General features: G+C 58.9%; 1 protein-coding gene across 5 annotated transcripts in view; it reads left to right on the forward strand.

Moving 5' to 3' along the window:
• Positions 1 to 24,770, forward strand: part of ANKRD11 (ankyrin repeat domain containing 11) — a 250,617-nt gene extending 225,847 nt beyond the window's left edge. For 3 of the 5 annotated variants that reach the window (XM_058279557.2, XM_058279558.2, XM_058279559.2), the window contains exons 5-13: positions 6,879 to 7,049; positions 7,157 to 7,360; positions 8,149 to 8,291; positions 9,974 to 10,121; positions 10,526 to 17,040; positions 18,918 to 19,016; positions 19,090 to 19,233; positions 20,720 to 20,812; positions 23,841 to 24,770. In XM_058279557.2, the coding sequence (XP_058135540.1) occupies positions 6,879 to 7,049; positions 7,157 to 7,360; positions 8,149 to 8,291; positions 9,974 to 10,121; positions 10,526 to 17,040; positions 18,918 to 19,016; positions 19,090 to 19,233; positions 20,720 to 20,812; positions 23,841 to 24,026 (7,703 nt within the window). In that variant the 3' untranslated portion in view covers positions 24,027 to 24,770. Of the gene's footprint in view, positions 1 to 6,363; positions 6,461 to 6,878; positions 7,050 to 7,156; positions 7,361 to 8,148; positions 8,292 to 9,973; positions 10,122 to 10,525; positions 17,041 to 18,917; positions 19,017 to 19,089; positions 19,234 to 20,719; positions 20,813 to 20,901; positions 21,039 to 23,840 lie in introns of all 5 variants that reach the window. The other 2 variants (XM_071209031.1, XM_058279560.2) reach the window with 2 other exon arrangements.
• Positions 24,771 to 25,361: the final 591 nt, after the last annotated feature.

The raw sequence follows: 25,361 nt of genomic DNA on the forward strand, positions 1-25,361 counted from the left end.
TCCAAAAACTCGGAAAGGAAAGCTACAGGTCTCCTTTGACTGCCCCAGATTTGGGTCAGAACCCCAAGGCTGTCCCTTTTATCTACTGTAACAAACAGGTGGAAAGGCTTCTCAAGGGAAGGGAGGGCCAGAACAGGGCCTGCACCAGTGCCCATTTGAGCCCTTCTTAGGCCCCTATTTCCCATTCTTTCCATTTTAATATATCAGGCTCTTCCTCCAACAATTTTTTATATAATCCCTTAGTTTGGGATGCATAAGAGACTATCCATAATGTACAATCCCTGCCAATCCCAAGAATTGTCTTTAATTCTCTTTTGTCCGGGGCAGAGGTAATTCAGTTATGGCCTGAATTCTCTCTGGATTTATCTTCCTCTTTCCCTCACTGATGAGATGGCCCAAGTACTTGACTTACTTCCCTTTCTACAAATTGTAATTTACTTTTTGATAACCCTTGATCTCCCAAAAGGTTCATTAGGTTCTTTGTGGTTTGGGCCCCCACCTGCCTTACTTCACTTGATACTGGCAGATCATCTACATATTGTAAAGGACTATTTCAGATGGAAATGAAACTTTCTCCAATTCTTTCTCTAGTTCTTACCCAAAGAGGTTGGGGGATTCCGTGAAGCCCTGGAGTAGGACTGTCTATCCGTACTGCTGCCACTCAGATGCAAACAAGTCTCTACTCTCTGGGTCAAGGGGACAAGCCCAGAAGGCCTCCTTCAGATCCACTACACTAAACCATTCGTGATGATGGGGATCTTGCTGAGGATGGTGTGGAGGTTAGGGACGACAGGGTGCCAGACCTGGACAATTTGGTTAATGGCCCTCAGGTCCTGCATTGTCTTTTTAAAGAGAAATACATCACACAAAACGTTAATGTTAAAAAACATAATGTTAAAAATCATAAACCCCCACACACACACTCTTTCCACATCAACATCCCCTTTCATCAGTGAGAAAGATTTGTTGCATTTGGTGACGACACCCTGGAGCACTGCCACACCACATGGACCCTGGTTCACACTGTAGTTCACACTCTTCCCCAGTCCATCCAGTGGGTTATGGCAGGATATACAATGTCCTGCATCTGTCCCTGAATGTCATTTAGGACAACTCCAAGTCCCGAAAATGCACCCACATCACACCTCTTCCCTCTCTTTCCCTCCCATCAGCAATTCCCATGGCCACTGTCTCCACATCTGTGGTACAATTTCTTCCATTGCTAGAGTCACAACAGTTTTACAGTAGAATACCAGCAAGTCCACTCTAATCCGTATTTTCTTCCTCCATCCTGTGGACCCTGGGATGGTGATGTCCACTCCACCTCTAAATTGAGAGGGGGCTTAGATCCCACATGACTGATGGATGTGATTCTCCTGCTTGCAGTTGTTGACACTCCGGCTTCCCTCGTGTGGTGGTTGACCATCCTTACCTCCCTGTTAGCTGACCTGGGTAAGTCCAACGAACCAGAGAGTAGGAGTTGCAACTCTGCTGAGACTCAGGGCCCAGCTTAGCACATGGACAGTCCAGAGATTCAAGTCCCCTGGGTATACACCAACCCCAGTGCCAAACACAGCTTCAGTAAAAGTGACTGAAGAGGCGTGTGTGGAGAGGTCACATCTGAGTCCAGCTCCATCTCACTCAGAGCACATTAGGGAACTTTCTGGTCCGCTGCCATCACCCTTTGTCCGGGTGGGTGCTGCCTTTCCCCACTCCCTCGTGGTCACCCTCCTTGCCGTTCCCCTTTCTTCTCCCCTAAAGTAGATCCTCATTGTAGGCATAAGTTCAGAACACGTGTAGAGACGCGGGCCTAGGAATTGATCCACTTGCTCAGCCAGCCCTGTGGATCTTGGGTTAATGACTTCATCTCCTTCTTAAAGTTCCTGACTCGTACTTGTCAGTGGGGCATTTCCATAATCAGTCCCTCGTGGCCCAATTGGTGCTTCTCTCGAGAGGTAAAGAGGATCAGCGGATTGTGTTCCCTCACCCTCTTTCTTTTGGGGGCCTTGGGAAAGGGAAAGTTCCGTATACCTTTCCTACAGTGTTCCAGTTCCTTCCCTAACTGCTGGTGAGTCATAACCGATGGGGTGCTGGGCACCGATTGGCCCTCCGGCCCGAGGGGGAGACACGGGGGAGGAAGGCTCAGTAGGGGTCCCAGGTTTTAGCTTTTTCAGACTTCGTTTCTGGGTCTGGAGTCTTGGCTTTCATGGGATAGAGAATGGTCTCTCTCCGCTTCACCAGCACATGGCAGAGTCAGACCCCTCCTTGGAAAGGATTTCTTTTCATTAACACAAAGTACAAGGTCGGCACAGGGTCAATCCTCATCTGCCCATATTTTGTCCAAAATACATCGGGCAGTAAAATGCTTTCTTTGGCCCAAATGTAACGGCAATATTTAATCATTTTCTTTTTGTCCTTTTCCTTAGTCTGATCGTTATCGTTCCAGTGTTTCAACATCCAACCTAACAGACTATCTGGATTAGTGTCCCCGGGGGACCCAACAGATACCCTCTGTCTCTTTTCCTGGCTGGCCAGCTGCCCCTGTGCCCCATTCCGAGTCCTGTCTGGGTTTCTTCCTCTCACACCTTTTCACTTCATGCGTCCCTGGCCCTTTCCCTCGGGGGAGAACGTGCTCCGCACAGTACGATGCCGCCCGACTCGGGCACACGGTCAGCCCAGACTCTTGGGCACTTCCCCATCATCAAGGCCTTGGCCGGTGCACAGGGCTGCCTGGTCACTAGAGGCAGGTGTTTCCCTCTGCTTGTCACGATTGGCAGATCTAAGCGTCTGGTCTCGGGTCCTTCCAGCTGTCAGAGGTGGGCCCCCAGCAGCGGAGTCCAAGGTGCTCCATCAGCGGGGCACGCCTTCCCCTCCGCCACCCCAAGGTCCCCCTCCAAAGCTTCAGATCCCCGATGAGCCCTCAGAGTTGTTAAAGAAGGCTGCACCTGTAAGAGAACAGAAGCTCACCCTAGTGTGGAGGAGAAGAGAATTTCATTAACGATCTTGCGAGAACAGGCACACAACCTGCGTAAAATGGGGCACTCTCTCTTTTAGGGCCCTCAGATTTTAGCTAGATGATCTGAGAGTAGCTTGTGAAACGTTAACTGTAACATGGCAAGATGTTTAATGGTGGATTAAAAAGGAAAACAAGGGAAGGTGGGAAATGGCAACATAATGGGAAGGATCTCGGGGTGTTCTCTGGACCCAGGGCCTGGCAAGGGGCAGGGCCCAGATCTGGCCCAGGTGTAGAGATGCCACCTGGCCCTGAGGTCGGCAGGCGAGAAACACGGGGCCATGGTCCAGCAGCGCTGCGGTCCCGCAGTCCAGCTCATCCTGGTGCAAGGGCTGGGTGAGCCCAGTGCAGTAAGAGGCACACAGGAGCAGCCAGTGTCCAGGGGTGCCCTACAGGCAGCCCCTCGCTCTCCCAGCAGCCACGGCCGGAGCCAGGCCCGCCCAGCCTGCGGGCCCAGGCCCTGGGGTGGCCCTGGGGTGGCCCTGGGGTAGCGTGCCCCTGAGACCTCAAGCCCTGCCGTGGTGGCCCCAGGCTGGGGTGTGGGCAGGACACCGGGTGGCCACGGTCACCTCGCAGGAGCTGCTCAGAGCCAGGTCTTCTTAGCACTAGAGGAACACCCCTTGGGCACAGAGCCATGTTGGAGGCCTGGGACCGCCAGGCCCGTTGGGCAGGGGGCACGGCACCCCCTCCTCCGGGGACCCTGGCCAAGTGAGGTAGCTTCTTGGAGGGAGAGCTGCGTGGGTGGCTGGGTGCCGCCCCCTCCCTGCTGTCTCCTCTGGGGGCTCCAGCTCTGGTTGGAGGCACGGGGCAGGCAGGGAGGGGCAGGGCACTGGCGTGGGCGCTAAGCAGAGCGCCTCTTCACGTGCTGGGAGCATGGGGGGCACCCCAGACCCGTTTCTATGGGTGCAGTTTGAGAACCTGGACCTGAGGGAGCAGCGAGCATGGCTACTCCTCCCGGGACCCCCGATGAGTGAGACTGGAGGGCCTGAGGCCCGCCAGGGCTGTGGGCACGGTGAGCTCAGACCTTCTAAAGCTCCAGGTGTAAAATTATTCCAAGTACGCATCAAGAATTCCTCGTGCATGTTGGGGATTGAATCCCACCCCCACAAGAGGCATGTTCACAGGCCAAGCCCCCGCTGTGGGTGGGACGCGCTTGTCCCAGGCCTTCCAGGAGGCCTCGCTTCCCCTGAGGCCCAGGCCGGGGGAGGCGGCTGGACGCTGTGTCGCTGGGTCCTGCGGCAAAGGGGCTGGGCCCGAAGAGAAGCCACGGGAGCAGCCAGGAGCTGGGAGGCAGCAGGACCCGGAGGAGAGAGGAGAGGCCGCCGTGCATGGCGCCAAGGGGCGCCGCAGCAGCCCAGGAGCTGCGGTCTTGAGGGCGGGGCCTCGCCCTGGCTCTGGACTTCTGGCCTCAAAACCAGGCGCCAGCTAGTTCCCCGGCTCTGGCCGAACCCTGGCGTGGTGCTTGCTGACGCAGCGCGAAGCTGCGGGAGCAGCCTGCGTCTCGGCACGGAACACGCTGTCAGGACACACAGCCGCCCGGACCCTGCGAGCCGACCACCAGCGTCATGGCCTCGTCTCCTCTGCCAAGTGCAGCCCCTCCAGGCCAGTGTCCCCGCAGCCACTCACGTCCTCGGCGTGGGGGACCTCCCCCGTGGGCAGCCTGTGGGCCCAGGCACCAGCCAGAGACAGGCGGCCTGCGCACGGGGACCCCACTCTGCACGTCTGCCACTGCCTGCACACTCTCGGGGGCTTGTGGCCAAGTCTGTCCACACCGCGCAGCCACCGCGCTGGCAGGCAGGGGGCAGTTCTGTGCAGAGAAGGCGGCAGCCGAAGCCTCCGGGCAGCCCCTGCAGGTGCAGGCGGTGTCGGGGCCGCCCCCCGCACACGCTGTGCTCCCTGGGGCCTTGTGGGTTCAGCCACGCAGACCTCTGCCCGGCCGCGCGAGGGAGGGCTCTGGGCCTCCCTGGCCCATACCTGAGCTCGCAAGACTCGCTCCCACACGTTTGCTTCCCAAACTTATTAAATGAATATAGCAAGTTTTGTCGCCAGCCAGGTGTTGGCTCCACTCTCGGAGGACGAGCGTGTCTGTGAACTCGGCTTGTGCGCAGTCGGACGTGCCATTTCCGCGACCAAGTAGCGCTTCTCGGGTTGTTTTGGGCAGGAGGGAAGTTCTGAGGAGAAAGAGTGAGTGGGCACTGTCTGCTCCCACCAAGGGGAAAAGGAACTAGAAGGTTCTGGGGCAGAACGACCTTTGATGGCTTGATTTTATTTAGTGTCTCAAACGTCCTTGTGGGGGAAGGTGGCTTAGGTCCTTGGTGCCAGCTCTGGTTTGAAGCCTGCTTGTTCTCTGCCACTGTTTACACAGTAGCCATGGAAACAGAGCCGGTGGGATGCGCACACGCCAGTGTAGGGGGACCCAGCGCAGAGGAAGGGTGGCCTTCTGCGGGGTGCTGTGGCCTGTGTCCCTTCTCTGGTGGGGGTGGTCCCCCGTCCCCCAGCGGTGCCTTCCAGGGCTCATCAGCCTGTGGTCCCAGCGCTGTGGCTGCCAGGTGGTGAGAGGGACAGCCCTTCATGACGGGCAGGGGCAGTGTGTTCAGGAATTTACTCCCTTGTACATTGTTTCAAGTGTTTGGTGGCTGTGTCTGCAGCATTCAGGAGTTTTCTGGCAAGTTCTGAAGCAGATTGTCTCCACTGGCTGCTGGCTGGAGAAAATGGCAATTTTTTGAGCAAGTCGGGTTTAGTCCTTGAGTAAAGCATCTTAAAATAATTTTTAAGGAACTTGCAGTTGCTTAACCAAAGTCTTCTTAGGAAAACAGAGAAGGTTGGACCCTCCACTGGGCCTGGGGTATGGGGCCGGGAGGGGCAGGCACGCTGTGTGTCGTTTCCTCCAGAAGCCGCCTCTCTGGGGTCATGTCAGACACTGTCCAAGAGAGCCCCTGGGGCAGCCCCAGAGAAGCAGCTCTTCTAGGAGACGGCTGTGGGGAGGGGACCCCTCAGGAGGGCAGCCACCCCCACCTCTCCGGGGGCCCTCCACACCCAGCGGCGTAGGAAATTCCAGAGCCAACCTGGTGCCCCTGCACGGGGCCTTCGCCTGAGCACGGCAGGCGGTGCTGCAGGGCACAGGTGCTCCAGGCCCGCGACGAGGCAGGTGGCAGGTCCTGCCAGGGCCGGGAGGCTCGCGGTGTGCGCTCCCCACCGTGACTCTCGGGGAGCAGTGCTGCGTTGCTGCCGCAGGCCGGCAGCTGTCCGTGCTGGCTCCGACACGCAAAGCGTTTGCTCGTCACACAGACTGGGGTGACCGGTCGGCGCTGCGGCCGTGTCTCGTTAGTGCTTTGTGTTGATGCTTTTAGATGCCTCCAGTTCAGTCCATGTTGTGGCGCCGCAAGGCTGGTGCACCCCTCCCAGCACCAGGGCGTGAAATGGAGGCTCCTAGAAGCAAGAAGAAAGGTACAGTACCGACATGGCCTTGACTTTTCTTTTTTGAATTACCTTTGCCATTTTACACCTGCTCTGCTGGGCGGGGGCGGGGGAGGTCAAGTCTAGTGAGGACACATCTGTTTACCGAGAGAACCTGCCAGTGGGAGCCGCCCACGAGGGCTGTGCGGCCGAGGCTTGAGCGACCTGCAGAGGCCGCAGAGTGCTTGGCGCCTTCAGGGCTGAGCGGTTGGCGGCGCACGAGAGCGGCAGACCCTGGGCGGCACAGGCGGCTCAGCCGGGTCTCGCTGTCGAGGCGGGGACGCTGCCCCCCAGCGCCTGGGCATTCGCTCTGTCGCTCTCAGGGTCAACAGCAGGCGTCGGTGCCCCGTGGCTCCAGGCGCGGCTGAGTTGTGAGCCCCCTCTCCTCTCCCTGTCCCCTGCCGCACAGAGAAGCAGGGCCCCGAGCGCAAGCGGATCAAGAAGGAGCCGGGCCCCCGCAGGGCCGGCCTGCTCTTCGGCATGGGGCTGTCTGGGATCCGAGCCGGCTACCCGCTGTCCGAGCGCCAGCAGGTGGCGCTCCTCATGCAGATGACCGCCGAGGAGTCAGCCAACAGCCCGGGTGAGCTGCAGGCGCGGGCGGGGGGCAGCGTTGAGCCCGGCCGGGTGTGCACGCAGCCCGCCGGGCCCCTGCCGTGACGCGCTGCCCTGTGCCCCCTTGGCCTGTAGTGGAGACCACACCAAAGCATCCCTCGCAGTCCACCACGTGCCAGAAGGGGACGCCCAACTCTGCCTCAAAAACCAAAGACAAAGTCAACAAGAGGAACGAGCGGGGAGAGACGCGCCTGCACCGCGCAGCCATCCGCGGAGACGCGCGGCGCATCAAGGAGCTCATAAGCGAGGGCGCCGATGTCAACGTCAAGGACTTCGCAGGTAAGCGCTGCTCGGGGCGTGGCTGGGAGGCTGGCTCCACTTCACGCCCATCATCTGCCTTTCCTGAGGAGGAGAAAGTCAAAGTAAAATCATTGTTTTGGTTTTCATTATGTTTAAGGTAACTGAGAAATTTTTAAAGTTTACTGTGTTGACTGTTTAAAACCCCATTTCTGTGTGAGAAGAGCTCAGTCCCCACCTCCTGCATGGTCAGAGCCCTTGGGCTCGCCGCGCCCCTGCTCTCAGCCCCAGCACTGGACGTCCAGCCACCCCAGCTTGGCACCAGTTCTTTGTCACCGTTTTACTCACACGATGGACCAGAAGCTCCAGTAGGAAAACAGCAAAATGATACAGACTTAATTGTGATTTACCACAGAGTGTACGTTTATCTCCTGGTCTCATTGGAAGCTAGGCCCTTTTTTTTTTTAAAGGCCCCATGATTAGAGTTCAAGGTAGCCATTTTTTGGGTAAAATACTCCCATTATGCATAACACAGTATCAACAAATTCTAAAACTTGTTTCTTACAAGGGGAACGAAAGCCTAAGGCCGGCGAAGCAGGCCACGTGCGGGAGCACGGGCTTCTTGTCTCTGAAGCAGGCTCTAGGTGCGGGCTGCTCACGAAGGCTCACCAGGCTGGAGGGGCTGCCCCCGGGCCCGCAGGAAGCCCGCCAGAGCCTCTCCTGAGCGCCCAGCCTTGCCTCGCGCCAGTTAGGACGTCGTCACAAGTGCTGCCTCGAGACGTGAGCAGGGTTCTGGGGTTAAATAATATATGCCGCAAGTGTCTTTCCAGGCTGGACGGCGCTGCACGAGGCTTGCAACCGAGGCTACTATGACGTCGCAAAGCAGCTGCTGGCAGCGGGCGCGGAGGTCAACACCAAGGGCCTGGACGACGACACGCCTTTGCACGACGCCGCCAACAACGGCCATTACAAGGTGGGCACTGCCCTGGCCGGCTCACCTTGGCCACGTGCCTCGCCAGCCCGCTGTGAGCTCGGTGCCTCTTGGCTCGCTCTTCCTCAGGTTTTTGGCCTCCCCTGCCCAGAAGGCCTGGCCCTCCTCTCTGACCCCCTTTCTAGCTCTCACAGCCCCGTCAGCTCCTGGACTGCTGCTTCTGGGGCCAGGCTGTCACCTGTCCTTGGCCCTGTGGTCTGGGTGGATTTTATAGCAGGGAGTGGTTGGGCCTGTGGGAAGGCTGTCCTCATCCTGGGAGGGGGTCGAGGGCAGGGTGCTCCTGGCGCCCAGGTGTGCAGAGGCCCTGGGTCTCCTTGAGAAGTGGCCGTCCCCCCTGGAGCAGGGAGTGCCTGTGGGGTCCTGGCACTGTGCGGGCAGGCATGGGTCTTGGGGCATGTGGTGAGGATGCGGAGGCCAGCGGAACCCCAGCCCGCCCGCTGACGGTCGGCCCGGGCGCCAGGGAACCAGCGTGCCTGGTGGTGCCGCGTTAGCCGCCAAGGGCAGCTCCAGGGGCTGCCGAGTCGCAGCCTGGGGACATTTTTGTAACCAAATGTTTTTTTGTGTTTTTGGTATTAAGGAATCAATAACTTTCTAAGTAAGATAATGGTTTTTTAGGGCATTTTTCGTCTTGTCTGGGATTTGATGGAGAGTGCAGGTGCTGGAGAGCTACAGCTGGTTGTCGCTGGGATGCCATTCAAGTGTATTATGGGGGTTATTGTGCCAATCTCTGTACTTCTGTATTATCGTTTTAACCTTTTTATTTTGGAAAATGTCAAAGACAGTGGAAACATGGTGTGGCAGACAGAGTGGCGGCCCCCAGGATGCCCCCCCTGTCCTCGGAACTGCGGGCGTGGCGTGAACCGGGCTGCCCAGTGTGACCTGAGGGGGGGGACGCATGCGAGCCGTGCACAAGGGGCTCGGCCCGGCCCTCGGCCGACAGGCGGCGGGGAAGCAGGCCTCCACCCTCCAGCTGCTGGTGCCCCAAGTGAGCAAGAAGAGATTCTCCCCGAGCCTCCAGGAGCCTCCTGCCCCCCTGATTTTAGCCCTGGGACGCCTGAGCTGGACGCCTGGCCTGGGGAGCTCACGGTCACTTGTCACAGCAGCAGTCAAGGTCTTGTACCAATAGAAACAGTAGAAGGTTGTAATGCACCGAGTGCAGAGTGGACTGTGTGCGTGATGGGGAGTGTCTGTTGATCTTTATTAAAAAGTATTTCAGGGCTTTAGTCTCCAGCTGGAATAAAGTCCTCAAATTGAGATCAGATTTCATATTTGTACCTGTTCAGCAAATCACCTGTCCCGGTGCTGTGAAGCGCAGGCTGCGGGTTGTCGGCACCTGAGCAGAGCCACTCAGGCATGACTGTCCTTATCTGGCTGGAATCAAGTCGGGCAAGAGGCTGCCTGTTTTCATCGTAAATAAAAAGACCTGCTTGAGGGGGCCTTTTCCTCTGTGCTGCCACCAGACCTGGCACTGTCGGTGGAACTGCGCTGGGCACCAGGTCCCTCCTGGCTCCCAGGTGTTCTGGCGGCGCAGGGAGCCGGGCCCAGGGCAGGCTGCCCCCACCCGCTGGTCGCTGCCGTGCCCCATTCACTGGGCCCTGCTTCTGGTGGGCACTATGTGTGCCCAGGGTGGCAGATGCCCTGACAAGACCATCGCTTTTTTGTAGGTGGTGAAGCTCTTGTTGCGGTATGGAGGGAATCCACAGCAAAGTAACAGGAAAGGCGAGACGCCGCTGAAGGTCGCCAGCTCCCCGACCATGGTGAACCTGCTGCTGGGCAAAGGCACGTACACGTCCAGCGAAGAGAGCTCCACTGGTAAGGCCAGCCGCGTGCGCTGACGCCCCGAGCGGCAGCACTCTCCTACCACAGCGTGCTGGGGCCCGCCTGGGGGGTCTCCGTGGGCTGACCTCTGCAGGCTGACCCTCAGGTGTGCTTGTAGGAAATTCTGGGTGGTGGGTGCACCCACCCCCAAGAGTTTGTTCCCAAAAGAAACCTGCAGGTCTTCCTTGTAAGGCGCCATCCCTGTCTTGAGCAAACCTTTCTTCGGTTTCCTTCTGCCGGGGGTTGGCCTTAGAGTCACCTAAATCAGGTTCAGTGTTTCTCCAGAGCCAGAGGTCAAAGGGGAGAGGGAGGGGCCAGGCCTCCGCCCCCACTGTCCTTCTCCACAAGTGTTGCCCTGATGAGCCTCCTTCTCAGTCCCTTCTCCCCTTTTCCAACAGAGAGCTCAGAAGAAGAAGACGCCCCATCCTTTGCGCCTTCCAGTTCCGTGGATGGCAACAACACAGACTCTGAGTTCGAGAAAGGCCTGAAGCTCAAGGCTAAGATCCCCGAGCCACAGAAGACTGCCACTCCTATAAAGGATGAGTACGAGTTTGACGAGGACGATGAGCAAGACAGGGTTCCTCCACTGGACGATAAACATTTATTAAAAAAGGATTACAGAAAGGAAACTAAATCAAATAGTTTTATTTCTATACCCAAGATGGAAGTTAAAAGTTATGGTAAAAATAACACAATTGCACCAAAGAAAGCTGCCCATCGCATCTTGTCCGACTCATCCGACGAAGAGGACGTGAGTGTCACTGTGGGGACTGGGGAGAAGCTCCGACTGTCGGCGCACACGATATTGCCCAGTAATAAAATCCGAGAACCTTCCAGTTCCAAGCAGCAGAAAGAGAAAAATAAAGTGAAAAAGAAGCGAAAGAAAGAAACAAAAGGCAAAGAAGTTCGGTTTGGCAAAAGGAATGACAAGTTCTGCTCCTCTGAGTCCGAGAGCGAGTCCCCGGAGAGCGAGGAGGGGGACGGGGACTCTGTGGGCAGCTCTGGCGGCTCCAGGGCGTCCCCGCTGCTGCTGAAGGAGCCCGCGCTGTTCGGCTCCCTCTCGGCCTCCTCCACCTCCTCCCATGGGAGCACCGCCTCCCAGAGGCACCACCCGAACCACAGCGAGCAGCACGCCAAGCCCTGGAGGACAGACAGTTGGAAAAGCGTCTCCTCCCCCGCCTGGTCGGAGGGCAGTTCTCTCTCAGACTCCACGCGGACGAGGCTGACGAGCGAGTCCGACTACCCGTCCGAGGGCTCCAGCGTGGAGTCCCTGAAGCCGGTCAGGAGGCGGCAGGAGCACAGGAGGCGGGGTGGGCTCCAGAGCGCGCTCCCCGAGAAGAGGAACTCGTTCCACTCCAGCGGGGATGGCGCCATCCCGAAGCTGGACAAAGAGGGGAAAGTCATCAAAAAACATAAAACGAAACACAAACACAAAAACAAGGAGAAAGGACAGTGCTCCGTAAGCCAGGAACTTAAACTGAAAAGTTTTGCTTACGAGTACGACGACGTCAAGGCAAAGGCCGACAAGGCCATGCTTGTGGATAGCGAAGGGCCCGTAGACAGCAAGCTCCGAGGGTCGCGGCACGACCGAGAGCATTTCAAGAGGGAAGAGAGGCTGGGCAGGCTCAAGTCAGAAGAGAAAGAGTGGTCGTTCAAAGACGAGAAGCTGCCCAAGAGGGCCCGGGAGCTGGGCAAAGAGGCCAGCAGGGCTTTCCGGGAGGAGAAGGAGCGTTGGAGTAGAGCAGAGAAGGAGAGGCTGATGAAGGAGAAGTCTCCCAAAGAGGAGAAACTGAGACTCTGCAAGGAGGAGAGGAGGAAGAAGTCAAAAGACCGGCCCTCAAAATTAGAGAAGAGGAATGATTTAAAAGAGGACAGAATTTCAAAAGATAAGGAGAAAACTTTCAAAGATGATAAAGAAAAACTCAAAAAAGAAAAAGTTTATAGAGAAGATTCTGCCTTTGATGAATATTGTAACAAAAGCCAGTTTCTGGAGAGTGAGGACACCAAGTTTAGCCTTTCTGACGACCAGCAGGAGCGCTGGTTTTCTGACTTGTCTGACTCCTCCTTTGATTTCAAAGGGGAAGATAGTTGGGACTCCACAGTGACAGACTTTAGGGAGCTGAAGAATGACTCGGTGGCCAAGCTCATCCTGGGGACAGTGAAGGAGGACGCCAAGGACAAGAAGCGGGACAGCAGGAACCGGGAGAAGAGAGACCTTGCCGACAGACGTGGGGACAGAGAGTCTTTCTTTAGGAAGAAAGACAGGGACTACGTAGATAAAAACTCTGAAAAGAGAAAAGACCAGACTGAAAAGCATAAAAGCGTCCCCAGCTACATGTTGGAAAAGGACAAGAAGAGGAAGGAGTCTGGCGAAGGTGTGAAGGAGAGGAGAGACCTGCTCGAGGGTGCCAAGGAGAGGAAGGACGTCCGGGCAAAGCCCGAGGAGCTACACCGGGAAGACCTGAAGGAGTGCGGCTGCGACGGCTTCTTCAAGGACAAGAGCGACTCCGACTTCGTGAAAAGCCTGGAGCCCTGGGAGAGGCACCATCTGGTGAAAGAAAAGGAGAAGAAAGATGGCCTCGATAAGGAAAAGAGAGAGAAGGCGAAGTCTGAAAAATATAAAGACAAGTCCATTGACAAAGACAAAATTGAAAAGTCTATCCTTGAAAAGAGTCAGAAGGACAAAGAGTTTGATAAATGTTTTAAGGAGAAAAAAGATACTAAGGAAAAGCATAAAGATACACATAGTAAAGACAAAGAAAGGAAAATGTCTCTCGATCAAGTTAAAGAAAAGAAGGAGAAGACTCTCCCTGCAATTGCCTCAGAAGACTTCTCTGAAAAAAGAGACGAAAAAAAGGGTAAAGAGAAAAGCTGGTATATTGCAGATATATTCACAGATGAAAGTGAAGATGAAAAAGATGATTACCCTGCAGGTGGATTCAAACTCGGAGAGGCCGGTGGAGGGCAGCGGGCAGACAGCCTCCCGGTCAGAGAGGAGCACAGGAAGTGTTCCTCTGATAAGCCACACTCAGAAAAGCAGAAGGACAAAGAGTCCAAAGAAAAGAAGAAGGAAAAAGGAGTCACTGAAGGGGGAAAAGACAGGAAAGAAAAAACCTCTGAAAAGCACAAAGAGAAGAAGGATAAAGAGTCCACAGAAAAATATAAGGACAGGAAGGACAGAACTTCTGTTGACTCTACTCAAGAAAAGAAAATGAAACAGAAACTCCCCGAAAAGGTAGAAAAGAAGCACTCTACTGAAGACAAGGTCAAAAGTAAGCACAAAGAGAAGCCTGACAAAGAACATTCCAAAGAGAGGAAGCCCTCGAAAAGTGCCGAGATGGAGAAGAGCTTGCTGGAGAAGCTGGAGGAAGCAGCTTTGCACGAGTACCGCGAAGACTCCAACGACAAGGTCAGCGAGATCTCCTCGGACAGCTTCACGGAGCGCGTGCAGGAGCCGGGGCTCAGGGCCCTGCTGGACGCCTCCCCGCCAGACGCCAGGGAGAATGCCTGCTTCCAGGAGAAGCTGAAGGAGAGAGAGCGGCACCGGCACTCCTCCTCCTCCTCCAAGAAGAGCCACGAGCGGGAGAGAGGGAAGAAGGAGAAGGCCGAGAAGAGGGACAGAGGCGACGACGCGAGCTGCAGGAAGGACTCGAGCCAGCACGAGAAAGAGTTCTTGGAAGCCGACGCTTACGCCGTTTCCTATAACGTGAGAGCCGACGTGGACGACGACTTAGACAAAGCCGTGGAGCTGTTTTCTACTGAAAAAAAAGATAAAAATGATGCTGAAAGAGAACCTTCTAAGAAGATAGAAAAGGAACTGAAGCCTTACGGTTCTGCTGCTGTCACCATTTTAAAAGAGAAGAAGAGGAGAGAGAAGCACCGTGAGAAGTGGAGAGAGGAGAGAGAGAGGCACCGAGAGAAGCATCCTGACGGGTTCTTGAAGCATCACAAGGACGAACCAAAGCCTGGAACCAAAGACAAAGACAACCCTCCGAACTCTTTTAAAGATAAGTCCAAGGAGGAAATCCTGAAACTCAGTGAAACCAAACTGAAGGACAAATTCAAGGAAAACCAAGAGAAGGAAAAGGGCGACGCGGTGAAGATCAGCAACGGGAACGACAGGGGGCCGCTGCCCAGGGAGCCTGCCAGGAAGGACAGCAGCCGGCCCCGGGAGAAGCTCCTGGGGGACGGCGACCTGATGATGACGAGCTTCGAGAGGATGCTCTCCCAGAAAGACCTGGAGATCGAGGAGCGCCACAAGAGGCACAAGGAGAGAATGAAGCAGATGGAGAAGCTGAGGCACCGGTCTGGGGACCCGAAGCTCAAGGACAGGACAAAGCCAGCTGAGGACGCGCGCAGGAAGGCCCTGGACGGCGCCTCCAGGAGAGCCCTGGGGCCCGATGCGCCACTCAGAGACAGGAAGCTCAAGGAGCCGATGCCTGCGGCCCCCACCCCCCTGCCTCCCGAGACTAAAGCCCCCCTGGGGCCAGGGGCAGAGTCCAAGGCCTGGCTGGCGGGGCCTCAGCTGAAAGAGGGTCCCCCCGCATCTCCCCGGCTGGACCCCGGCCGGCCCCCCGGGGCCCCCACGCCCACATCAGTGGTGTCGTGCCCCAGCTTCGAGGAGCTGATGCACACGCCCCGCACGCCATCGTGCAGCGCCGACGACTATGCCGACCTCGTGTTCGACTGCGCTGACTCGCAGCACTCGCTGCCCGTCTCCAGCACCTCTGCCAGCGCCTGCTCCCCGTCCTTCTTCGACAGGTTCTCAGCTGCTTCGAGCGGCCTTGCTGAAAACCCAAGCCAGACCCCAACCCGGGCCCTCTCCGCAAGCCTCTACCGCTCGGTCTCTGTGGACGCCAGGAGGACCCCTGAGGAGGAGTTCAGTGTGGGCGACAAGCTCTTCAGGCAGCAGAGCGTCCCCGCCGGCTCCCACTACAGCTCCCCTGGGCAGCAGTCGGGGGACGACAAGGGCCCCGTGCCCCCGGGCCCCGTGGAGAAGTTCCCCTGCTTGTCTCCAGGGTATTACTCCCCCGACTACGGGGTCCCGTCGCCCAAAGACGCCCTGCACTGCCCCCCTGCGGCTGTGAGCGCCACGCGGTCCCCGGAAGGGGTCTTCTCAAGTTTACAAGCCAAGTCTTCGCCGTCTCCCCGAGACGAGCTGCTGGCCCCGTCCATCGAAGGCGCCCTCCCCCCCGACCTAGGCCTCCCACTGGACGCCACGGAGGACCAGCAGGCCACAGCGGCCATCATCCCGCCTGAGCCCAGCTTCCTGGAGCCCCTGGGCGAGGGCCCCTTCAGCACCGTCGTCACCGAGGAGGACCCGGCCGAGTGGACCCAGCCCGCCGTTCCCGAGCAGCCCCTTGCCCCCAGCCTCATCGCGAGCGCCTCAGAAAGCTCCATCAGCTGGCCCGGGGGGCCGGACCTTCTGCTCAAGTCTCCCCCGAGATTTGCTGAGTCGCCCCGGCCCTTCTGCCCTGCAGAGTCCGTCCACGCTGCCGCCCCCGCACCATTCGCCGCCTCGGAACCCCCGTACCCGGTCTCTCCCATTCCATACCCCCTGTCGGTCCCTGAACCGGGGCTCGAGGACACCAAGGGAGGTGGCGTGGACGCACTCGCAGCCGAGCTCTCGGCTTCCCAAGAGCAAGCGCCTTACGCCTCCCCCTCCAGGCTGGGGTTCTTCAACTGCAAGCCCCTTCCAGAAGCCTCGCACATGCCCCCCGAGCCTGCTGCTATAGCCCCCGTGGCTCAGGCCGAGGCTCTGCAGCCCCTCGAGGGCGGCTTCCTGGAAAGCAGCCACAGCGTCGCTGCCCTCGGCCAGGAGGAGCCAGTGGCCTGGCCCGATCCGTTCACAAACTCGGAGGACGACCTGGACCTGGGGCCATTTTCACTGCCGGACCTTCCCCTGCAGAGTAAAGATGTTTCCGACGTCGAGGCAGAACCTATGGAAGGAAGCCCCCTGGGTCCTCCAGAAGACACGGTTCCCGGGGCTCCCGGGGCTCCCGGGGCTCCCGGTGGCCGAGCGGCCTCCACGCCGGCCTCCGTGGAGCAGCCGCAGCCTGTTCCCGACCAGGCGCCCGCTCACCTCCCCAGCGAGCCGGAGCCCTCGGAGCCGGCAGGGGCGGGGCCCCTAGAGGCTATGGGTGCCGGCAGTGTGTCCCAGGAGGATGCCCCGGAGGACCTGGACCCCAGCGCGGGGCCCACCCCTGCCCCCGTGGAGCCCCCTGCACCAGGGAGCACAGACGAGGAGGCCGAGGCCCAGGCCGCGCCCCGCTCTGCCCCCGAGGGGCCCCCTGCGGACCCCCCAGCCCAGGCTCCCTCTGCAGGAGCACCTGGCCCCCACGCCCAGGCCGTGGCCTCTCTGGGCAGCGTCCTGCCGGAAGCCGCAGAGCCAGTCCCAAGGCCCCCAGTGGAGGCCCCGAAGCCCCCTAAGGTGGAAGAGATCCCACAGCGCATCACCAGGAACCGGGCGCAGATGCTGGCCAACCAGAGCAAGCAGAGCCCCTGCCCGGCCGAGAAGGAGCCGCCGCCCGCCGCAGCCCCGGCCTCCAGGGCCAAGGGCCGCGCCCCCGAGGAGGACGACGCCCAGGCCCAGCACCCCCGCAAGCGCCGGCTCCAGCGCTCCAGCCAGCAGCCGCCGCAGGTGCACACGTCCACGCAGCAGACGCGGGAGGTGATCCAGCAGACGCTGGCCGCCATCGTGGACGCCATCAAGCTGGACGACATCGAGCCGTACCACAGCGACAGGTCCAATCCCTACTTCGAGTACCTGCAGATCAGGAAGAAGATCGAGGAGAAGCGGAAGATCCTCTGCTACATCCCGCCGCAGGCCCCGCAGTGCTACGCCGAGTACGTCACCTACACCGGCTCGTACCTGCTGGACGGCAAGCCGCTCAGCAAGCTGCACATCCCCGTGGTGAGTCCTCCTTCCCGGCAGCGTTCCCAGCCGCACCGCAGCCAGGCACGTGGGCCGGGCGTCAGGCCTGCTTGCTGCCGCTCGCCGTGCGGTGCTTCTCACAGACGCCCGGCTGCAGGGGCACGGGGGCGCCCGCACACTGCGGCTGCCGTGGTGCAGTTCCAGGGACTCGTGGCCAGCCTCCCCCTGGCGAGTGGGCCTCAGGAGGCGCAGTCCTTCCCCTCCGGCGTGGGCCAGCCAGGGCTGCTGGCCCTCTCGCCTGGGGCCGCCCCTGGGCCTGGCCCCTGGTTGGCGCACCTGCCGCCCACTCGGGGAGGGCTCCTTGAGTCATTCCCCGAAGCAGGCGGAAGAGGACCTGGGCCCGTCCATTGTGGGGCATCCTCTCTGCCTGGCTGCAGCCCCGGAGCACAAGTGACCGCCCAGAAGAACCTGCCCACAGACTGTCCTGCTCAGGAAGACTTTTTTGTGCTTTCCTTTTTTTTTTTTTCCTAGTTATTGAAATGAAGTAATATCTTAACTTTTGCAGAAATTTAGGAAGTAAAGGGAACAATCCGCATCTCTGTAGTCCTGCCACCTACCGTTAACCTCAGGGTGTTTTGCACGTCGTCCTTGTCTGTCTGCTTGTCCCTGTCTGTCTGTCTGCTGGGGCCCTCACAAGTGGCGCCCCGTCCCAGTTCCCTAGAGGCTGGAGGAGAGACTTCCTGCCGGTGGCACAGCGTGGGGCTCAGGACCCCCCCGTGGTCAGGCCCTGAGACGCGTCACCAGTGGACTCCTCCCTCGGGTCCCACCCATCCCGGGTCCTCGCCAGTCCTGAGGCCTTGGGCAGCGTGCTGACCGGTGGCCATGCCAGCCTCCTGCGTACCCCGACTTCTCTGGAGGCTAAATCCAGAGGAGAGAAAACGCCGGGAAAACAGCCACACCCAGGCCAAGCTCAGCCTCCCAGAGGAGTGGGGTACCCGCGTGCCCAGGGCCAGCCAGGCGCTCTCGATGCTGGCTTTGACAAAGTCCATGCGCTCCCAGCCCCTGCCCCCTGCTCACCAGCCCTGGCCCCACGGAGGTACCTCCTGGCCTCGGCAGCCCTGCTTGTTCCCAGCGTCGTTCCTCCCGGGTTGGCTGTTCACGGCCGGAGTGAGCGCAGGCGGTTCGCTGCTCCTTTCTCTGTCAGCGCACGCCTGGGCCCCACGGGGGTCTCCAGTCCATCCTCCTCCCCCTGCGTGTCTCCAGCGTGACTGGCGTGTCCCGTGGTGGTCGTCCCCGCCCCGCGGCTGTCAGTATGCCCCACCTTTTGAGGAACTTCCCTACTTTCTGGCCCTACAGCCTTTCCTGCGCCCTGGCACGGGCACCTGCCTCTTCTCCCAGGGCCGCCGTGCAGCCTGTGCGCATGTTTCTTCATCAACTCCGCAGAGCCTCCTTCCTGCCCGGCGCACAGCGGGGCCTCGCACGGGTGGGGGCGGGGCCCATGCAGAGGGCGCTGGCTCCCACTTCCCGCTGTCAAGGCGGCGCGGCCTCTGCCTGGTTTAAGTGCCCGCTCGGGGCACGGACCGAATCCTGCTTCCGACACCCCGCCCCCACACCAGGCTCTCTGGCTCGGCTTCACCTTTCTGTTTTTCTTTTTCGTACTTGAACACTGTGTGTGTGTTTTTATACCTTTTTTCCTTTTGTGCTTTGTTCCGTTCCCTCCGCCCCGTGCCCGGGCGCCCCCCCCCCCCACATCCACCTTGTGCTCCGTGGGTGGGCCGTCGACCCCCACCCGCGAGCATCGGGCCTCAGTGAGGTGGCCTTGTGGGGGCCGCTGAGTGTGACCTGCTGTGCGACGCTCACTCCTGGCGCTGCGCTGAGGGCCAGCCACTTCTCACCGCCCTCTGCTCTGCCTGCAGATCGCGCCCCCGCCCTCTCTGGCCGAGCCCCTCAAGGAGCTGTTCAAGCAGCAGGAGGCCGTGAGGGGGAAGCTGCGCCTGCAGCACAGCATCGAGCGGGTGAGCGCGGGCCCTGGGCCGGGCGGCGGGTAGGCGCCCGGGTGCAGGCGCAGCTCACCCCCCTCTCCTGCAGGAGAAGCTGATCGTGTCCTGTGAGCAGGAGATCCTGCGTGTGCACTGCCGGGCGGCGAGGACCATCGCAAACCAGGCCGTGCCCTTCAGTGCCTGCACCATGCTGCTAGACTCCGAGGTCTACAACATGCCGCTCGAGAGCCAGGTCGGACCCCCGCCGGGCCCCGCCCACCGCCAGGCCGAGCGGCAGGAGCCAGGGCGCCTCGGGCCCCGGGAGGCTGGAGTTTTCCTCTAAAGCCTGGTCCGATGAGCGCAAGGCGCTGCCCTCCTCACCCATGTCCACTTAAACCGCCCGGCTTGTGTTAAAGCGGTGGGGGCTGCTGGTGCTGGGGGGTCTCGCCTCGCTCCCGGCTGGGGCCGGGACAGCAGCGGGGGAGTCGCTCTGCAGCCTTTCCCTGGGCTCACCTGAGGACCCCTCCCCAGAGCTGGCTGGAGTCCCCACTCGGCTTCCTGCTTTACTTCATCGTCCGCTCCGTTCCGTCACTCTGTGTCCCCCGTGCTGCTGCCTGCAGTTACCCTTTCCCCTGGCTATCAGTGCGCCTGACAGATGCGCTTCCCTGCCTTCTGGCACCTTCTGTCCCTGCCACGCTCCAGGGCTGGGGCCTGGCACTGCCCTTCTCAGCCTCCCCTCCCTCCAGAGGCTTGTCAACGCCCCCAGCCTCTCCACAGAGACGCCCGGTCACCCCTGCCGGCGGCGTCACCGCCCTCTCTTCCATTCCGAGTGTGACGTCGTCACCCCTCGTCACCTCGCGCTGCTGTCCAGCCCGCTGCACCTGAGCCAGGGTGCGCTCACGGAACAAGCACACGTCCCTCTCCCGCTTAGCCTCCTGTGACCCCCCATGGCACGGGCTCAGCTCTCTGCTCCCCCCTCCTCTCCTCACCCCGCATCAGGGGCTTTTGGGGGCGCTCTGCCTGTGCCGCTCCTGGAGGGTAGCCCCTCTAGCCATCCTGCCAGGAGAGCCCAGAGGACAGGCAGCTGCCAAGCGCCGCTGGGTTCTGCACATGTGTGGCGACATGGAGGGTTTGGGATTTTTAGGTAAATTTTATTAGTGCATTCAAGATTTCCTACTCATTTGCATATGGGTTTTAGGGGTATGTCTTAAACGAGCATGGTGATAAATTTTCCTTAAAGCAGAATTTTACTCAACAAACTATATAAAGGAAGGACCACATGGTTAATTTGGGGGTTGAAAATTCCTGAAATTTTGGCTTTTTGCACCCAAAAGTACAATTAGCAGGTTTTCCTTTTAAGTAATATTTTTGTTTGTTTTTGAGTGCTAAAAGAAGAGCCAAAGCTTAGGCTGCCACCATTTCTTCCAAAACACGCTTTGCTGCCCGCCTCTGCTCCCTGCCAGCAGCAGGTGCAGGGTGCGGCCGACTCAGGGAGGGCGGGCGGAGACCCCCGAGGGTAGAGCGGTGCTGTCGCCAGCACGTGGCGGGTCAGCTGGTAGAGGACGCCGGGGCGGCAGGCAGCCGGTGCAGAGGCTGAGCTGGGGCACGCCCGGCCGGGGACGTCACAGACGGCAGCCTTGACGCAGGTGCTGGTGCCCCTGGGCATGGAGGGGGAGCCCGGCACCTGCTGCGCCCGCATTCTCGTTCCTGTGTAACCCCACGTGGGATTCCTTCTGCAGGGCGATGAAAACAAATCCGTGCGTGACCGGTTCAACGCCCGCCAGTTCATCTCCTGGCTGCAGGACGTGGACGACAAGTACGACCGGATGAAGGTCAGTACCCGCCCCCCCGGCGCCAGACCCCGCCCAGCCAAGGCCCCCACGCCCCACCCGCCTCCTTAGAGCGTCTTCCTTCTGCCCAGGTGTGGTGGCGGCCGGGCAAGCTGCCCGACTCGGGGACCTCCTCTGAGCCCTGCTCTGGAAGTGCCGAGCTGAGCAATAGACCAGAGAACGCAGTGGGAGGTGGCGATGAGCCAGTGAGCAGCACGCCCCTCCGCAGGTGCGAGTGTGTCCACCTGGAGTTGCCGTGAGAGCAGCGGCCTCCTGTCCCCTTAGGAGGTCTCCGAGGCACAGCCTGGTGGGAAACCTGCCCTGGGGCCAGGCAGGGCCTTCCCCTCCTGCTGTGGCCCTCGCTAGGCCGAGGGCTGCTGGGGACGGAGCGCCTCCTCGGGGGCCCGCGCTGCCGGGCGGCCAGGGGCTCACAGGGGAGCAGCGGACAGGGCGCAGGTCCCATTAGGAAGTGGTCCCGGATGCCAGCGTGGGCCGTGCGTCTCTGGGCACGGGGGAGCTCCGCGGGGCCGCGGAAGGCCGGACCCTCTCCTGCCTTCCACCAGAAACTTACCCGACATGATCCAACACAGGTCTTTAGTGAAGCCGTAAGTAGTAACCGAAAGCTTTACAAACATACAGAGAAGACTTTCCTCCAAGAGAGAAATTACATTTTGACTACATTAAATTAGACTTCTATGCATTAAAAATGCCACATAGATCTAGTTTCCTTAATGTGTAAACTAATAAGAAAAAGAACAGAAAAAATACGCAAACTATATAAGAGATAGTTCACAAAGAAGGAAATAAAATGCAGGCCCTTTGCTACGTCATCAGTGTACACAACTCAGCACCAGCTTCCGTGGTCTCCCTGGAAGGCACCGGGAGGCTGGACAGGGCCAGGAGTGGCCGGTGGTAAGTGCTTGTAGCCATGACTGTCAAATTTCAAAATGTTCTCACCCCCTAACCTAGCGGTTTCACTTTTACTTATTTAAAAGTTAAGGAAGCAATAGAGCAGCTATGCAAAGCCATGTACAGGTTTCCCTGGAATGTTCCAGTAAACTGCAAACCCAGGAGTCAATGATTTAATGGAACATGATACCACGAGCCCAAGGAGGTAGACCCGTGCCTGCAGGTGGAGGGGTCCGAGAGCCACCTCATAGTGTGTCACTGCGCACGGAGCCCACTGGGTGGAGGACGCCACGTGGAGGGGCTGGTCTGCCACTAGTGGCCGCCGTTAGGTTGGAGAGCTTGAGATACGGATCGTTTCTGCTTCCCCCCTTCTGTGGCAGTTTTAAGTGAACTGTTCTAAGGCAGGCGTGACATGCCACCCCTAAAATCTTTCCAGGAGACACCCCTAAGAGAAGATTACTTCCTGTGCCGTCAGGTAGGGTCTCCTGCCCAGGCCGTTTAACCCCCGTGTCCCCAGAGCCCCAGAGTTTGTCCTGTCCTTGCGTCTCTTGGCCCAGAACAAGGTCAGCAGCTGGCGCGTTGTTGGGGTCCATGGCCACTCAGTTGCCGTTGACAGTGACCAAGAGTGGGTGTGGCCATGCGAACCTGTAGCTCAACACTGGCTTTCAGATTTCATGGTTTTTACGTAGCACAAAATGTTGCTACTCTCCTCAGTTTTTTTCCCACCCAATGGAAATGTGAAAGCATTGCTCACAGGTCGAACAAAAACTGGCCACAAAGCACAGTTTGCTCGCCCTGAACTGGAACCAGCCCCACTGTGTGTCAGCATACCCCGCGGCCCCCCGACTCCACGACGGTGGCCGCGGTGCGTCAGCATTCCCCGCGATGCCTGTGCTTCCTTTCCTGGCTCTGGGCGTCTGGTCTAACGTGGTTTGGTTCGCCTCCATGGGGGTAGGCGTGTCTGCACCCCGAGGCGCATGGTGCTGGTGCGACACAGAGCCCCCTCGGCTTGGGTAGACAAGACTTTGTGGCACCTGGCCCGCTGGCCGTCCTCCTTGCACCTCGCTAAGTGCAGGCGCTGACGCGCTCCCGTGTTCTCCCCTGAATGACCCGGAGAAACCGAGCCTCCTGCCCACAGGGGCTGCATGACACTGCAGAGTCTATTCCCTCTAGTTCTGCGATGCTTTCTCTTTAATAACCAGTTTTCCAAGAAATGTTCTTTTTTTTTTAGCATCTCCTGATGGGCTTAAAATTTTTCCCAGATTAGTTTTTTCGTCAAGTACAGGAACTGCTGGTTCTGCCAGGTTGTTGGTGCTTGGCCGGCTTCCAACCTGGCCCCCGAGCCCCGGCCGGGGACCCGCACAGCCTTGCCCCAGCGGTGCAGGCGCTTGTGCACTGCAGGGGTTTGTTCTAGGCCATTCCAGCGGACTCATGAGTTCTTACTGATCTTGGCAATTCAACTTTCAATATTGTTTAAATTTAACTTCTGGTATTAAAAGTATATCCCATACCTCTTACACTGAAGCGTTTTGGTTCTTAAAACTGATGTTTACTTTCCTTGAACTATAACATTTTTTATAAGTCTCAGTGTAACATCTTCAATATTATCTTTGAAGTAATAAAGTTTAAAATTTCTGCCATTTTTGTCCTTAGGCCTCAGGGTCCAGGTGTTTCAGTTTTCAACATTAAGGAGACTTTGTTTCTACCTACTGAATATTCAGTACTTAAATAGCACGTTTTAGCTAGATATCCTTTTTAAAATTAAACGCATTTTAAAGGTGCAGTTACTGTTATAAATGCAAATAAAACCAACATTATTGGCCATAAATGACATAATTATAAAGCAAAAAATACTGAAAGCAGAACGGTTAAATTCTAACAGGATGCTGTTGGCTGCCAAAGCGGAGGATCCTCAGCAGCTGGAGGATGACAGGCCAGCGCCTGGGGGACCCGTGGGGCCTGGGCAGAAAGAGACAAAGGGGCAGGCGACCTGGTGGGCTCGCGGGCGCGCCTGCCCACGGGCCGGCCTGGCCTCCCCCCTTTGCCGTGGGCGGGGTGGGGTCTCAGCGCCTGCCGTGGGGCCCACCGGGGCCGCCCCTCACCTGCCCCCTTGTCCCTGCAGACGTGCCTCCTGATGCGGCAGCAGCACGAGGCCGCGGCCCTGAACGCGGTGCAGAGGATGGAGTGGCAGCTCAAGGCCCAGGAGCTGGACCCCGCGGGGCACAAGGCGCTCTGCGCCCATGAGGTGCCGTCCTTCTACGTGCCCATGGTTGACGTCAACGACGACTTCGTGCTGCTGCCGGCTTGACAGCACTGGGCGCGCACACCCCGCGCCTGCCGAGAGCCCCCGGCCGTGAGAGCAGAGCTGACCCTCGTGGTGGGAGAAAGCCAGGAGAGAAACTGCACTTTGCTCACAGCGCCCTGTCGCCTCCAGGCCAATGCCGGGAGCGGAAGCGCGTCTCCTTACAAGCCGGCGGCCGCCGAGGATGGGCACCGTCACGCCACGGGCCTGCGTGTGGCCCACGTCCTTGTATTCCGGCAGCTCAGCGACAGTTCAGAAGCTGCAGAAAGGAATGTGTTTTGAATTTCTTGTTCCGTTCTGATCAACTAAAGGAAAACCAGTTAAGACGTCCACTTCTCAGAGACGGAGGCCTCCTGCTGGGGGCGGGCAGCCGGCAGGCGAGGCTGGGCCCTGCAGGAGCGCGAGGACGCGGCCGGGGCGCCTGCCCCAGGGAGGACCCGCGGGCGGAGCCGGGCTGTCCACTGCGGTTTTTAATGGAGTCAAATCCACGTGGTTTGTATATTTTTTCCTTTAATCTTGGGCATTTTGTTTCTCTTTCTGAGAACATAACTTGAAACACTACAGAGCCAATAATCCTATAAAAAGCGTCTCCCGTAAGCGCTGTACAGTTTTATATACATTCACAATGTACTTTTGCTGCCTTCTAGATAATTTATTTTGCAACACATTACTGCACAGTTGTAAATAACTTATGTACTGTAACATCACTTTCAGTTATGTGTAAAGAAATAAATAAATTAACTAAAGTGACCTTTGTAGATGCAGCGTCCCCTGGGCAGCAGGTGGGCTCCTGAGGCCTGTCCTCAAAGAAGGGGACTGCTTAAATTTGAATGTTTTTAAGGAGGTGGTGTTTGCCCGCAGAGGGAGAGTGCAGCCAGATCTCGGGAGGCAGGCTCTCCCCCCACCCCCAGTCCTTGCTCTGTGGTTCAAGGCGGCGGGGGTGTGGGGCCCGAGGGAGGACGGGCCTCTGTCTGCCCTGCCTCCCGCAGACCAAAGAATGAAGGAGAAAAGTGGGCGGGGTGGCACGGCCCGAGCCTCGGCTGCTGGGGGCCCTGCTCTGCTCTGAGGTGGCCTCTCGAACCCGGGGCGCTTCGCCCCGGCCCTGGCGCCTCCAGGCAAGGCCACTGCTGCCCCAGCCCCCCCGGCAGCCCCCGTGCTGTGGGAGCCGCGAGAGGAACAGCGCTGCCGGGGCTCAGGGCAGGCTCCCCTGGGGAGGGCCTGGGCAGGAGGGCAGGCAGGTCCACAGCCTCAGTGCAGCCCAGCAGCAGCAACGGGGGCCCGGAGGCAGGCGCAGGCTCGGGTGGGACCCCACAGCTCCAGGGCCTCCCAGCAAGGGTGCTG

Source organism: Dasypus novemcinctus, chromosome 18 (genome assembly GCF_030445035.2).
Source record: "Dasypus novemcinctus isolate mDasNov1 chromosome 18, mDasNov1.1.hap2, whole genome shotgun sequence".
NCBI classification, from domain to species: domain Eukaryota; kingdom Metazoa; phylum Chordata; class Mammalia; order Cingulata; family Dasypodidae; genus Dasypus; species Dasypus novemcinctus.